Consider the following 16,689-nt stretch of genomic DNA (forward strand, 5'->3'; position numbering starts at 1 on the left):
TGTGTTTTACTAGGGAGACATGCTGTGCAGAGAAATACACAGCAGCATGTGCTTGCTGGCAGGAGAGAAACCTGTATTGTTTACACACAGATCTCTCCCGTCAGCTTTACACGGCGATCGTCGGGTGCCTGCAGGGAATCTCTGGCCGGGACCCGGTGATTGACATCCCTAGCCGCCAATGGCTGTGCGGGTAGGACGGTGTACGCGCTCCCTACCTGGAAATGCAAATCACATATATATATATGTGTGATTTTGCGCAGCCCTGCCGCCCTGTAGCAGTAGTTAGAAGGCAGTTAAATATCACCAAAAGAAAGCTCTAGTTGTGTGAAAAAATGATAAGAATTTCATACAGTACAGTGTTGCATGACCGCACAATTGTAATTGAAAGTGTGACAGCGCTGAAAGCTGAAAATTGCCTGGGCAGGAAGGGGGTGAATGTGTTCGGTATTGACGTGGGTGAACTAAGAGTACCGTATTTTTCGCTCCATAAGACGCACTTTTTTCCCCCAAAAAAGGGGGGGAAAATGTCAGTGCGTCTTATGGAGCAAATATAAAGCGGCCGGTCCAGTATTTCTGCCGCCGCCATGTCAGAATACCGGGCCGGCCGCTCAGCTGTTCTCTCCTGCAGGGCCTTACCTGTTCCTCGCTCCAGCGCCGCACAGTCTTCCCGCGCTGGCTTCTGTGACAGCCGGGTGCCCACTGCGCATGTGCTGTGCTTTGTGAATGATCCAGTGTCTTCTGGGACACATGACAGGTCCTAGAAGGTGCCGGGCCATTCACAAAGCGCAGCACATCTCGCGCATGCGCAGTGGGCACCCGGCTGTCAAAGAAGCCGGCCCGGGAAGAAGAGGGAAGGACAACTCCGCGGAAGTGGGAGCGGGTACCTGTCAAATTCAGGTACCCGCTCCCCCTCCCTCCCCAAAGGTCAGCAGTCTCTGGTCATCCCCTGACCAGGATGACGCTTGCAGCCACAGGCATCATCCCAGTACTATATGTTAGAGCCAGCAGTCTGCTCTTTTGTAAAAGCGATCCTATTGGTTAACTAGCCGCTCGATCGCTATTACAAGCAGCAGGAGGGGACTTTCCCCCCCCCTTCCGCCCTTCCGCTGTTCGCTCGGGCTCTCCCATCCCTCCAGGAGACCCAAGCTATCAGCCGCTGCATTCACTGGCTGGCCGGACGTCCGAACAAACAAATCGATTTAGATCAGGATCTCCACTGTGGTAACCCGGAAGCAATGACCTGACGTCACTTATGGTTTACCCGGATGTCAACAGCGCAATTTTAAAAAACTAAAATCATGGAGCTTGGTGTTTTGAATGCTTTTAAGTGCAGAGGAGAGATCTGGGGTCTTTTTGATAAAAGAAAAATAACAAAGTGACTGTGTAAAAATAAAAACATTCAAATAAAATAAATAAATAAAAAATGTAATGCACCCCCCCCCCCCCCATCGTTCCTTGCTCAGGCGAATAGTTTGGCGCCTATATATATATAGAGTGTATTTGAAAAAAAAATGTGTTTGAAACCTGCTGCGCAAATACCGTGTGACATAAACAACCACCATTTTATTCTCCAGGGTCTCTGCTGAAAATATATGTAATGTTTGGGGTTTCTAGGTAATTTTCTTGCAAAAGTAAAAAAAATAAATCTTTTTACAGGTAAATAAAAAAGTGTCAAAATAGGCCTGGTCTTGGAGTAAGACCCCCGTTACACTAAATGCGAATTGGCATGCGATTTTCATGCCATGCGACTTGCAAATCGCAGCCTATTGTCCACAATTAGAGCGGTCATAACGATTTGATTGGGTCAGAACCACACCGATTTCTAAAGTAGTACATGTAATACATTTGGTGTGATTTGCATAGATATCTGTATCAGATGTCTTGCAAATCGCACCTGAAATCAGCATGTCATCTGACTTTGAAATCGTGTGACTTCACTGTAAGTCACACAATATCAAAGTAGGGTTTGATGTGACCGGCGGGGTTAAGATCGCATGCTTGTTTTTCATGTTTATTTTGCACCAAGTGCAGTTTTATATTTTTTGTTACAATTGTGTAGTTGAACCAGACAGACCTTCCTGTAGTAGAACTGTTCCCATTTTTCTCCCCCTACAGACATGGTTGGTAAACCTACAATCACAATTTCCTCCTCGCTTCCTAAAGAAAAGGATTCAGTCACCCTCAACTGTACCTCTACTAATGCAGAGAGAATATTATGGAGCAGGTTCCCCTCAGGAGCCCCTCTCCCTTCTGGGGCCACTCTATCTCAAGATAACAGGACTGTCTCCTTCTCCAGGATTCACCGTTCGGACTCCGGAGATTATAGATGCCAGGCTAGTAACCCTGTCAGTACGGAGAACAGTGATCCCGTCACAATGACCGTGGCGTGTAAGTAGCCGGGACTGTCATGCTAACAGAAAAATACAAAGTATCCTGCCTGTAATCAAGCTTAGTATAGGGTAATGCTGAGCCAAAAACCCATCTTTCCTGCTATTCATGGCTCTATTTGGGAGATTTACCCTCATTTGTGTCCCTGTTACCAATCCCCCCCACCACCACCACCCTTCATGTCTGTTGAAACCACTGTCAGCAGGACAGGAATTGAAGACAAATCTCCCCAAGGCTCCATTCACACTTGTGCGACTTGTCATATGACTTAGAACACATAAAATTGCATGACAAGTTGCAGCCCATTTTTTCACTGGAAATCGTTCGGATGTATGCGACTTTAAATCACAGCGACTTTAAAAAGGTCCCTGCACTTCTTTGATGTGACTTTCATGTGACTTGAGTGCCATAGACTGCAATGTAAACTCTCAAAAGTCACATCTTAATGTTATCAATGCGACAGTTGTGCAACAGTCAAAGCCAAAGTCGCATCCGAGTTGCACCCATCCAAAGCTGCATCAAAATCGCAATGGAAATCGCACAACTTTGGAGTCGCACAAGTGTGAATGGATCCTAAGGCCTAAGACCTGACCAAGTGACAAGCAGGCAGACCACTCCACTCCTAAACAAAGTTGAGCTTCAAACATCCCAAAAATGTTTTTGTAAATATAATGCTCTGTAGCCAAAGAATAGCCAAAGCCAAAGGTTGGAGGAGTCCAGTAGGTCCACCCACTACAGGAGGGGGCGGAGACAAGACCAGTCACCCTGCACAAGGTGCAGTGACCAGTCTTTATTATACAGATTCCTGTACAGAGGCATAATACAGGAGGTGCTTTATGCTAGATTTCTGCACAGTTCTGGTAGAGATTTAACAGAATGGTTAGTCGGCCAAAAGATCAGAAAGAGAGTAACTGTAAAGTGCAATTTACTAAACAGGTGCAAAGTTAGGCAGCTTTTACTCTGAGGCTGCTCAACAGAATAAAATATAAAATCATAGAATAGAAAAGAAGAATAGAATAAACTATAAAATGCTAAAATAGAATAGAATGAAGTAGAATAGAAAAAATAGTAGAATAGAAAAAATAGAATAGATTTTATTACAATAGAACGAATATAGCCATCTTTCGGAAATTCGAATTTTAGAAGACGGCTATGTTCGTTCTATTTTTTTATATTCGTTTGTATTTTTTATTCTGTTTTGTTCTATTCTTTATTATATTCAATAAAGCAGCCTAAGTCATCCTCTTTTCCTTTTTTTTTTTTTATACCTTCCTGTACTTACTGCATTAAGTTTCCATTTCGAATTTGAATTCTTATCATTTCAAATCGATTTGAAAATAACCAACATACAAAAATAATCTGAATATAGGAAAACAACTGCAAAAATGAAACATTGCAACATAACAAATTTGATGAAACATTACATTATTAACTTACCAAACAGATCCGGAACACAGCAAAACAAATTTTACAGTTGTGCACATCTCTAGTGCACGTTTAACACCTCCCCTCCCCATTGAATTACATTGAAAATTAATCAAAACTTCATCAAAATGCTTCCATAAAAAAACAGTCCACCCAGTAAAACTGGAAATTTGTCCTGTTTATTGTGATCACAGGGAGTGAAATCACAGGGAGTGAAATCACAGGGAGTGAAATCACAGGGAGTGAAATCACAGGGAGTGAAATCATAGGGAGCGAAATCACAGGGAGTGAAATCACAGGGAGTGAAATCACAGGGAGTGAAATCACAGGGAGTGAAATCATAGGGAGCGAAATCACAGGGAGCGAAATCACAGGGAGTGAAATCACAGGGAGTGAAATCACAGAGAGTGTTATCACAGAGAGTAAAATCACAGGGAGTGAAATCACAGGGAGCGAAAGCACAGGGAGTGAAAGAAAATCCAAAATTTTGGGTTGTCACCAGAATGGTGATAGAGAGGAAATCTTTCAAATATCTTGGTATCACTTAGTCAATTACTTTTTTTTTCTCTTTAGCAATTTTATTCTGATGTTGAATTTTTTGTTATTGCAGATGGTCCAGAAAACGTGAAAGTAAAATACACGTCACCTTCAAATTCCGTCATTTTATTAGAATGTTCTGCTGTTTCTGTCCCACCCGCCACCTACCATTGGAGACTAAATGGGACAGATATAAAACAACGGCAGAGCCAGCTTCAGGTAGCTCAAGAGAAGACTGAGAATGAGGGGACTTACACATGTGTGGCCAGGAACTCAGTGACGCAGCTTACTGCCATGTACTCTGTATATGTGAATGTAACATTCGGTAGGTATAAGAATCATCTGCCATCAGAGCAGAATTCCATCACTAAGGCTCGGTTCCCATTAGTGCGACTCTAAAGTCCAGTGCGACTTTGGTGTGCAAATTTTGATAATTGTGATACAACTTTGACACTCTCTGGCACTCAAGTCACATCAAAGTATTGATTTAGTGAAGTTAATTCAGGAACCTTTGTTGTTGAGTCTTTAAGTCGCATTGATTGGAAAGAGTGCCATTGAAATTAATGGGCTGCGACTTGTCATGAGACTTTATGTATCCAAAGTCACATGACCAGTTGCACAAGTGTGAATGGAGCATTGAACCTGTAAGTACAAAACATTGGTGTCTCTCAATATCTTTTTAATTTAGAAGTTTACTTTGTATATCTGGTCCTAACCTAGCTTTAAGTCACCGGTCACAACGCTGCGATTTTAAATCGCATGATTTGTGTGCAATTTCAGTGCAATTTCAGGTGCGATTTCTGAAGACTATTACTAATTGTGAAGATTTCCAACGACTTCTTGAAATTTGCAGTGCGATTTCCATTCTATTCTATTCTATGAATGTGAAGTCACAACAAAACTATAGAAAAAGTAATGCAAGAACTACATGTTAAGACACCGACATTCATTAGATGCGATTTCAGGTGCGATTTCAATTTGTAAACCACACCGGCACTAAAGTGCATCTAAAACTAAAACAATATCTTTTTATTTGGAACGAGTGGTAAAGCTTCACAACATCAGTCTGGGTTATGTTGAGGATTTAGGGAACATTCATTGTCTAATCACTATCGTATTCACCATAATATGGATCCATCATCTTTGAAATTTGTTGGCATTGATGTGATTGGCAACCACTGGAGAGGGATTAACAAAACAAGAGCGGTCTCCCAAGCAGAAACGAAGTGGGTGTTTGAGCTCAATACATTGTACCCCCTAGGGCAGTGGTCGGCAAGCCGCGGCTCGCGAGCCACATGCGGCTCTTTACACACGCTAATGCGGCTCTTCTGTGTGCCGGGCGCCCGCTCCCTTCCCTCCTCTCGGGCGGCCGCCCCAAAAGTCAGGACCTTTTAATCCGGCCCGCGGATGTGGCTGTCAGGATGTGTGTAGGCGGGGCAGCGTGACGAACGTGAGGGGAGGGGAGCTAGGCTCCTCTCACAGTCCGCCCTGAAGACAGGAACGGCGCGGGAACACGGCGAGAGGAACGCGCGGAGAAAAGGTAAGTAAATTGACACAGGGGGGACTTGGGGACTTAATATGGGGAATGAATTACTATGGGGGATGAATTACTATGGGGGATGAATTACTATATGGGGGATGAATTAATATGGGGGATGAATTACTATGGGGAATGAATTACTATGGGGGATGAATTACTATATGGGGGATGAATTACTATATGGGGGATGATTTAATATGGGGGATGAATTACTATGGGGGATGAATTACTATGGGGGATGAATTACTATGGGGGATGAATTACTATATGGGGGATGAATTACTATATGGGGGATGAATTACTATAGGGGGGATGAATTACTATATGGGGGATGAATTACTATATGGGTGATGAATTACTATATGGGGGATGAATTACTATATGGGGGATGAATTACTATATGGGGGATGAATTACTATAGGGGGGATGAATTACTATAGGGGGGATGAATTACTATAGGGGGGATGAATTACTATATGGGGGATGAATTACTATATGGGGGATGAATTACTATATGAGGGATGAATTACTATATGGGGGATGAATTACTATATGGGGGATGAATTACTATAGGGGGGATGAATTACTATAGGGGGGATGAATTACTATAGGGGGGATGAATTACTATATGGGGGATGAATTACTATGGGGGATGAATTACTATATGGGGGATGAATTACTATGGGGGATGAATTACTATATGGGGGATGAATTACTATAAAAACTTATTGAAACTAAAAACAGTGTACCATCCTATGTATTTTCAGTTTTAAAAATGTGGCTCTCAAAATAAATTTCAATCGTGGTTTTGGCGAGATTTGGCTCAGTTGAAAAAAAAGGTTGCCCACCACTGGCCTAGGGCATAATATAGAAGTAGACGTAAACTGCTTTATAGCCAACAGCTAACCGAGACGTCTCTCTAATACCTTCTATTCTGTGCCTATGTATTTTATTTTATATTTCTTCCTATGTATGATACATTCATATTTGTGCGTTTATAATTAGGAGTTTTTTCAACTACGGCTTTTAACTTTTATTTTTAATGAGCGTTTTATATTTGGAAATACTATTAACGTTTTTAGTTTACAATCTTTTTTATATTTTATATTGATTTTTACTCCATTTTTTATTCTATTTACCTATTTCTGATCACAAGATTAGAGTAATGATGAGTATTATTTTAATAATAAATTGTTTATGTGCTAGAATAGAGATTTTTATATACATGTATATGACCATATCAGATATATTTGATTTTGAATTTTTTTCTCTTTTATGCTGATGTTTTATTTCATCTTAATAAGAATTGGGGGATTTTGTTGATTATATAAGTGTTCTATTTAATGTAGAGCACCCACCTTGCCGTGGTCCGTGTACTGTAGGTATATACCACTCACTATGGGGCCATTGAGAATGCCCTCGATATATAATTAGGTACCTCACAGCTACAGTCAGGTCCATAAATATTGGGACATCGACACAATTCTAACATTTTTGGCTCTATACACCACCACAATGGATTTGAAATGAAACAAACAAGATGTGTTTTAACTGCAGACTGTCAGCTTTAATTTGAGGGTATTTACATCCAAATCAGGTGAACGGTGTAGGAATTACAACAGTTTGCATATGTGCCTCCCACTTGATAAGAGACCAAAAGTAATGGGACAGAATAATAATCATAAATCAAACTTTCACTTTTTAATACTTAGTTGCAAATCCTTTGCAGTCAATTACAGCCTGAAGTCTGGAACGCATAGACATCACCAGACGCTGGGTTTCATCCCTAGTGATGCTCTGCCAGGCCTCTACTGCAACTGTCTTCAATTCCTGCTTGTTCTTGGGGCATTTTCCCTTCAGTTTTGTCTTCAGCAAGTGAAGTGCATGCTCAATCGGATTCAGGTCAGGTGATTGACTTGGCCATTGAATAACATTCCACTTCTTTCCCTTAAAAAACTCTTTGGATGCTTTTGCAGTATGCTTTGGGTCATTGTCCATCTGCACTGTGAAGCGGCGTCCAATGAGTTCTGAAGCATTTGGCTGAATATGAGCAGATAATATTCCCGAAACACTTCAGAATTCATCCGGCTGCTTTTGTCAGCAGTCACATCATCAATAAATACAAGAGAACCAGTTCCATTGGCAGCCATACATGCCCACGCCATGACACTACCACCACCATGCTTCACTGATGAGGTGGTATGCTTAGGATCATGAGCAGTTCCTTTCCTTCTCCATACTCTTCTCTTCCCATCACTCTAGTACAAGTTGATCTTGGTCTCATCTGTCCATAGAATGTTGTTCCAGAACTGTGAAGTCTTTTTTAGATGTTGTTTGGCAAACTCTAATCTGGCCTTCCTGTTTTTGAGGCTCACCAATGGTTTACATCTTGTGGTGAACCCTCTGTATTCACTCTGGTGAAGTCTTCTCTTGATTGTTGACTTTGACACAAATGCACCTACCTCTTGGAGAGTGTTCTTGATCTGGCCAACTGTTGTGAAGGGTGTTTTCTTCACCAGGGAAAGAATTCTTCGGTCATCCACCACAGTTGTTTTCCGTGGTCTTCCGGGTCTTTTGGTGTTGCTGAGCTCACTGGTGCGTTCCTTCTTTTTAAGAATGTTCCAAACAGTTGTTCTGGCCACGCCTAATGTTTTTGCTATCTCTCTGATGGGTTTGTTTTGTTTTTTCAGCCTAATGATGGCTTGCTTCACTGATAGTGACAGCTCTTTGGATCTCATCTTGAGAGTTGACAGCAACAGATTCCAAATGCAAATAGCACACTTGAAATTAACTCTGGACCTTTTATCTGCTCATTGTAATTGGGATAATGAGGGAATAACACACACCTGCCCACGGCACAGCTGAGAAGCCAATTGTCCCATTACTTTTGGTCATTTAACAAGTGGGAAAAACATATGAAAACTGTTGTAATTCCTACACCGTTCACCTGATTTGGATGTAAATACCCTCAAATAAAGCTGACAGTCTGCAGTTAAAACACATCTTGTTCGTTTCATTTCAAATCCATTGTGGTGGTGTATAGAGCCAAAAATGTTAGAATTGTGTCAATGTCCCAATATTTATGGACCTGACTGTATATCCTTAGATCTTTATTTAAAATGGAGCACTGTCACTTTATTAGACAGGAGTATACTGCTCCATCGATCCCCTGGGGTCTGTGGCTGAATATCCTGCAGCTACTAGGATGGTAAAGTGGAGGAATCTCCCAACCCTCTTCTTTATATGACTTATAATGCGGATCCACGGCAAAATGGCGGTTCCGTTTGCGCGCATGCGCACTGCGGACTCTACGGGAAGATGGTTGCGGGTAACCGCGCATGCGCCATCTTCCCCTATATATTACACTGACGTCGGTCACGCCTCTGTACAGCCTCCCCTCTGATGATGTGCCTGTAGCACGAAAGGCCTAAGGAGGAGCTGTGCAGAGCGTGACGTCATTTCCTACCGCCGGAGCCACGAGGAGGCCCGGCGGCCATCTTTATTGGGGTCAGTAATGCTGTCTTTCACTTCTATACTTATGTTGTGATATGCATACTGCCCAATACTATGTTTGACCAATAAAATCACTTAAGAGCATACTACGCTATCTCTGGCACCTGTTTTTTGGGGCTCCTTTGTGGAGCTGTTACTCCCACAGAAAGGGTGCCTTTACCAGCCAGAAGAGGGATCAATACCATCAGTGTGGATTACCTGATTAGCCTTAAGGGGACCTCTGGATCTGTCTTGGTGTTTCTGATGACCCACCGTGAGTAGGATGCCCACCACTCGGTCTTCTTTGGATCTGATATCTGGGATGATTAACCCTACATGCGCATAATCCATGCATTTCTGGTGAGTGCGCATTGCTATTATTTCGAGGCAGTATATACTCCGGACGTGTATTCACTTTACCAGACGATACCACGGATATTGCACAGACTTTTATATACATATATATACTTTGTTTTCATTTATTTATTAATTCTTGAGCGCTGCACTGTTTCTTGTTACATTGATATACTTATATTTTAAAGGTATTGTGGTTACCTGAAGTGTTCCAGCTGCTATATATATTTGAGAGCGCTCACTACAAATTTCTTTATTACTATGTTGCTGTCTGTGTCCCCTGTTGCAGAGATTTGCTCTCTATTTGATCTGCTGACCATTGTCAATGGAAGTGGAAGGGAGGGATAAAAATCTGAGTTGCCGCCAGAACAGGAATAGAGGGGAAATCTTCTAATGGTGACACCTATTCTGGGGACCTCACTTTGAATAGATTCTCTCTCACTTCCTGTTGTGGCTACGGGACAAATAGTGAAAGGAAATCTCCCACTTTTGGGAAATTAAAAAAAAACCTGACAGGGGGTTAATCACCACTAGCCTACCGGGCACTTTCACCCCCTTCCTGCCCAGGCCAATTTTCAGCTTTCAACACTGTTGCACGTTGAATGACAATTGTGTGGTCATGCAACACTGTACCCATATGCTTTGTTTTGTATTTTTATCACACTTTATCAGCTTTCTTTTGGTGGTATTTAATCGCCACTGGGTGTTTTTATTTTTTGCACCATTTAAAAAAAAAGAGCAAAAAATTAGAAAAAAAGTTTTTCTTTGTTTCTCTTATAAAATTTTGCAAACATGTAATTTTTCTCCTTCACTGATGTGCATTGATGAGGCTGCACTGATAGGCAACACTGATGGGAACTGATAGGCTGCACTGATGAGGCGGCTCTGGTGGGCATTGATGAGGAGGCACTGATAGGCGGCATTGATGGGTGGCGCTGACTGACGGCATTACTGGGCACTGGTGGGTGGCATTCCTGTGCTCTGATCATCAGTACCCTGATGATCAGTGCAGATGTCCTCTGTGTCATTTGCCAGTTATCAGCAGTACTTTCCTCATGCTGGGACAGAGTGAGGAAAGTGCTGCCAAAACCCAGCAACTGTATTTACATTGTGATCTTCTGTGTTATTGGACACAGCTGATCACGTGGTAAAAGGCACTGACACTGTAATAATGGCACTGGGCAGGAAGGGGTTAACATCTGGGGGCGATCAAAGGGTTAATTGTTTGCTGTTTAACATTATGTGCCCTGTGTGTTTTACTAGGGAGACATGCTGTGCAGAGAAATACACAGCAGCATGTGCTTGCTGGCAGGAGAGAAACCTGTATTGTTTACAAACAGATCTCTCCCGTCAGCTTTACACGGCGATCGTCGGGTGCCTGCAGGGAATCTCTGGGACCCGGTGATTGACATCCCTAGCCGCCAATGGCTGTGCGGGTAGGACGGTGTACGCGCTCCCTACCTGGAAATGCAAATCACATATATATATATATGTGTGATTTTGCGCAGCCCTGCCGCCCTGTAGCAGTAGTTAGAAGGCAGTTAAATATCACCAAAAGAAAGCTCTAGTTGTGTGAAACAATGATAAGCATTTCATACAGTACAGTGTTGCATGACCGCACAATTGTAATTGAAAGTGTGACAGCGCTGAAAGCTGAAAATTGCCTGGGCAGGAAGGGGGTGAATGTGTTCAGTATTGACGTGGGTGAACTTAAAGTAGTTCTAAAGGCTCAAGCTTTTTTACCTTCATGTACGACCTTCAAAGGCAACCTGCATAGGTGTGAACCTGGACTAAACAAATGCTTGAATCAAGGGTTTCAGGTGTTCACATTGAAATCTTTGGGGACAAAAACACTCAATTCTGCCTGAAAAGTAGTTCATGTACTTTTTAAAGTGAGAGGCGTTCAGCTACAAGCAACAGGATTCCCCAATGTGAACAAGGACTACTGAATACAATGAGTGTTTGCTTGCTGAGCATTTCTTGAGCTTTGAGTTACAACCTACAAAACCCTCAGGTGTGAATGGGGCTGATACATAGACCTCATGGACTGAACACTTTACACATTGTAAACAATTGATCCCTGATCTTCTTATCTGTCACTTTCTCTTGCAGTTCTCCTCGGTGTGTTGGTGGATGTGTCCAGTGTAATGCTGAGTATTGAGGTGATCCCTCCGTATCCGGTCATCGGGAGATCTGTCACTCTGAGTGTTACTGGGATTACTGGGAAAATTCGGGATATTGTTTGGTATAAAGGACCGATCACAGGCAGAGAATATCAAATCCTTACATATATCCCTGGTGATAATCCAATATTTCCTGGACCTCTGTTCATCCGTGATAGGATGACAGCTTTTCCCAATGGATCTCTACAGATCTCCAACCTAAATATCTCTGATGAGGGAGATTACAGCGTGAAGATACAAACAGATAAACGAAGTGATACCGATGTAGACCTGAAAATCTATGGTGAGTAATCCATCAGAAGATTGTCAGATTTATCCAGAATGGACTCGTGTTTTCATGTAATAGTTTCGGGGGTTATAGCAGACATCGCCTTATTCCAGCATCAGCTCCATCCCAGCTGTTCAGGATCTTTGGTGTACAGCCAATCAGAGACTGTCGGCACCACAGCCAGTCCAATGCCAAGTGATTTTTTTTTTTAAGGGTCAGTGTATGTGTTACTCATCATTAAGGGTGAAACCTGAGAACATAAAAAAAAAAAAGACAGGGGTTCTAGCACCCCCCTAAAGTACCTCTTCAGCTCCAGCAATGTAGCCGTACATCACTGGAGTTTGAGCCGTTATACCAGGATGACGCTTGCAGCCACAGGCATCATCCCAGTACTATCTGTTAGAGCCAGCAGTCTGCTCTTTTGTAAAAGCGATCCTATTGGTTAACTGCCGCTCGATCGCTATTACAAGCAGCAGGAGGGGACGTTCCCCCCCCCCCCCCTTCCGCCCTTCCGCTGTTCGCTCGGGCTCTCCCATCCCTCTAGGAGACCCAAGCTATCAGCCGGTGCATTCACCGGCTGGCCGGACGTCCGAACAAACAAATCGATTTAGATCAGGATCTCCACTGTGGTAACCCGGAAGCAATGACCTGACGTCACTTATGGTTTACCCGGATGTCAACAGCGCAATTTTAAAAAACTAAAAGCATGGAGCTTGGTATTTTGAATGCTTTTAAGTGCAGAGGAGAGATCTGGGGTCTTTTTGATAAAAGAAAAATAACAAAGTGACTGTGTAAAAATAAAAACATTCAAATAAAATAAATAAATAAAAAATGTAATGCACCCTCCCCCCCCATCGTTCCTTGCTCAGGCGAATAGTTTGGCGCCTATATATATATAGAGTGTATTTTAAAAAAAAAATGTGTTTGAAACCTGCTGCGCAAATACCGTGTGACATAAACAACCACCATTTTATTCTCCAGGGTCTCTGCTGAAAATATATGTAATGTTTGGGGTTTCTAGGTAATTTTCTAGCAAAAGTAAAAAAAATAAAACTTTTTACAGGTAAATAAAAAAGTGTCAAAATAGGCCTGGTCTTGGAGTAAGACCCCCGTTACACTAAATGCGAATTGGCATGCGATTTTCATGCCATGTGACTTGCAAATCGCAGCCTATTGTCCACAATTAGAGCGGTCATAACGATTCGATTGGGTCAGAACCGCACCGATTTCTAAAGTAGTACATGTAATACTTTTGGTGTGATTTGCATAGAGATCTGTATCAGATGTCATGCAAATCGCACCTGAAATCGGCATGTCATCTGAGTTTGAAATCGTGCGACTTCACTGTAAGTCGCACAATATCAAAGTAGGGTTTGATGTGACCGGGGGGGTTAAGATCGCATGCTTGTTTTTCATGTTTATTTTGCACCAAGTGCAGTTTTATATTTTTTGTTACAATTGTGTAGTTGAACCAGACAGACCTTCCTGTAGTAGAACTGTTGCCATTTTTCTCCCCCTACAGACATGGTTGGTAAACCTACAATCACAATTTCCTCCTCGCTTCCTAAAGAAAAGGATTCAGTCACCCTCACCTGTACCTCTACTAATGCAGAGAGAATATTATGGAGCAGGTTCCCCTCAGGAGCCCCTCTCCCTTCTGGGGCCACTCTATCTCAAGATAACAGGACTGTCATCTTCTCCAGGATTCACCGTTCGGACTCCGGAGATTATAGATGCCAGGCTAGTAACCCTGTCAGTACGGAGAACAGTGATCCCGTCACAATGACCGTGGCCTGTAAGTAGCCGGGACTGTCATGCTAACAGGAAAATACAAAGTATCCTGCCTGTAATCAAGCTTAGTATAGGGGAATGCTGAGCCAAAAACCCGTTTTTCCTGCTATTCATGGCTCTGTTTGGGAGATTTACCCTCATTTGTGTCCCTGTTACCAATCCCCCCCACCACCACCACCCTTCATGTCTGTTGAAACCACTGTCAGCAGGACAGGAATTGAAGACAAATCTCCCCAAGGCTCCATTCACACTTGTGCGACTTGTCATATGACTTAGAACATATAAAATTGCATGACAAGTTGCAGCCCATTTTTTCACTGGAAATCGTTCGGATGTATGCGACTTTAAATCACAGCGACTTTAAAAAGGTCCCTGCACTACTTTGATGTGACTTTCATGTGACTTGAGTGCCATAGACTGCAATGTAAACTCTCAAAAGTCACATCTTAATGTTATCAATGCGACAGTTGTGCAACAGTCAAAGCCAAAGTCGCATCCGAGTTGCACCCATCCAAAGCTGCATCAAAATCGCAATGGAAATCGCACAACTTTGGAGTCGCACAAGTGTGAATGGATCCTAAGGCCTAAGACCTGACCAAGTGACAAGCAGGCAGACCACTCCACTCCTAAACAAAGTTGAGCTTCAAACATCCCAAAAATGTTTTTGTAAATATAATGCTCTGTAGCCAAAGAATAGCCAAAGCCAAAGGTTGGAGGGGTCCGGTAGGTCCACCCACTACAGGAGGGGGCGGAGACAAGACCCGTCACCCTGCACAAGGTGTAGTGACCAGTCTTTATTATACAGATTCCTGTACAGAGGCATAATACAGGAGGTGCTTTATGCTAGATATCTGCACAGTTCTGGTAGAGATTTAACAGAATGGTTATTCTGCCAAAAGATCAGAAAGAGAGTAACTAAATTGCAGTTTACTAAACAGGTGCAAAGTTAGGCAGCTTTTACTCTGAGGCTGCGGAACAGAATAAAATATAAAATCATAGAATAGAAAAGAAGAATAGAATAAACTATAAAATGCTAAAATAGAATAGAATGAAGTAGAATAGAAAAAAATAGTAGAATAGAAAAAATAGAATAGATTTTATTAGAATAGAACGAATATAGCCATCTTTCGGAAATTCGAATTTTAGAAGTCGGCTATGTTCGTTCTATTTTTTTTCTATTCGTTTGTATTTTTTATTCTGTTTTGTTCTATTCTTTATTCTATTCAATAAAGCAGCCTAAGTCATCCTCTTTTCCTTTTTTTTTTTTATACCTTACTGCATTAAGTTTCCATTTCGAATTTGAATTCTTATCATTTCGAATCGATTTGAAAATAACCAACATACAAAAATAATCCGAATATAGGAAAACAACTGCAAAAATGAAACATTGCAACATAACAAATTTGATGAAACATTACATTATTAACTTACCAAACAGATCCGGAACACAACAAAACAAATTTTACAGTTGTGCACATCTCTAGTGCACGTTTAAAACCTCACCTCCCCATTGAATTACATTGAAAATTAATCAAAACTACATCGAAATGCTTCCATAAAAAAACAGTCCACCCAGTAAAACTGGAAATTTGTCCTGTTTATTGTGATCACAGGGAGTGAAATCACGGGGAGTGAAATCACCGAGAGTGAAATCACAGGGAGTGAAATCATAGGGATCGAAATCATAGGGAGCGAAATCACAGGAGCGAAATCACAGGGAGTGAAATCACAGGGAGTGAAATCATACAGAATGTTATCACAGGGAGCGAAATCACAGGGAGCAATATCACAGAGAGTAAAATCACAGGGAGTGAAATCACAGGGAGCGAAATCGCAGGGAGTGAAATCACAGAGAGCGAAAGCAAAGGGAGTGAAAGAAAATCCAAAATTTAGGGTTGTCACCAGAATGGTGATAGAGAGGAAATCTTTCAAATATCTTGGTATCACTTAGTCAATTACTTTTTTTCTCTCTTTAGCCCTTTTTTTCTGATGTTGAATTTTTTGTTATTGCAGATGGTCCAGAAAACGTGAAAGTAAAATCCACGTCACCTTCAAATTCCGTCATTTTATTAGAATGTTCTGCTGATTCTGTCCCACCAGCCACCTACCATTGGAGACTAAATGGGACAGATATAAAACAACAGCAGAGCCAGCTTCAGGTAGCTCAAGAGAAGGCTGAGAATGAGGGGACTTACACATGTGTGGCCAAGAACTCAGTGACGCAGCTTACTGCCATGTACTCTGTATATGTGAATGTAACATTCGGTAGGTATAAGAATCATCTGCCATCCAGAGCAGAATTCCATCACTAAGGCTCGGTTCCCATTAGTGCGACTCCAAAGTCCAGTGCAACTTTGGTGTGCAAATTTTGATAATTGTGATACAACTTTGACACTCTCTGGCACTCAAGTCACATCAAAGTATTGATTTAGTGAAGTTAATTCAGGAACCTTTGTTGTTGAGTCTTTAAGTCGCATTGATTGGAAAGAGTGCCATTGAAATTAATGGGCTGCGACTTGTCATGAGACTTTATGTATCCAAAGTCACATGACCAATTACACAAGTGTGAATGGAGCATTGAACCTGTAAGTACAAAACATTGGTGTCTCTCAGTATCTTTTTAATTTAGAAGTTTACTTTGTATATCTGGTCCTAACCTAGCTTTAAGTCACCAGTCACACCGCTGCGATTTTAAATCGCATGATTTGTGT

At 42.0% G+C, this 16,689-nt stretch overlaps 1 protein-coding gene across 1 annotated transcript in view; it reads left to right on the top strand.

The window, feature by feature from the left end:
* Positions 1-4,534: 4,534 nt before the first annotated feature.
* The window catches only part of LOC149443903 (cell adhesion molecule CEACAM5-like), a 96,285-nt gene continuing 84,130 nt past the window's right edge, over positions 4,535-16,689 (top strand). The window contains exons 1-4 of the mRNA XM_089655235.1: positions 4,535-4,675; positions 11,849-12,202; positions 13,710-13,982; positions 15,992-16,285. Coding sequence (XP_089511361.1) covers positions 4,645-4,675; positions 11,849-12,202; positions 13,710-13,982; positions 15,992-16,285 — 952 coding nt within the window. The 5' untranslated portion in view covers positions 4,535-4,644. The remainder of the gene's footprint in view (positions 4,676-11,848; positions 12,203-13,709; positions 13,983-15,991; positions 16,286-16,689) is intronic.

This window comes from Staurois parvus, unplaced genomic scaffold (genome assembly GCF_062004578.1).
Source record: "Staurois parvus isolate SC_StPar_1 unplaced genomic scaffold, SC_StPar_1.0 ptg000827l, whole genome shotgun sequence".
Classification (NCBI taxonomy): Eukaryota; Metazoa; Chordata; class Amphibia; order Anura; family Ranidae; genus Staurois; species Staurois parvus.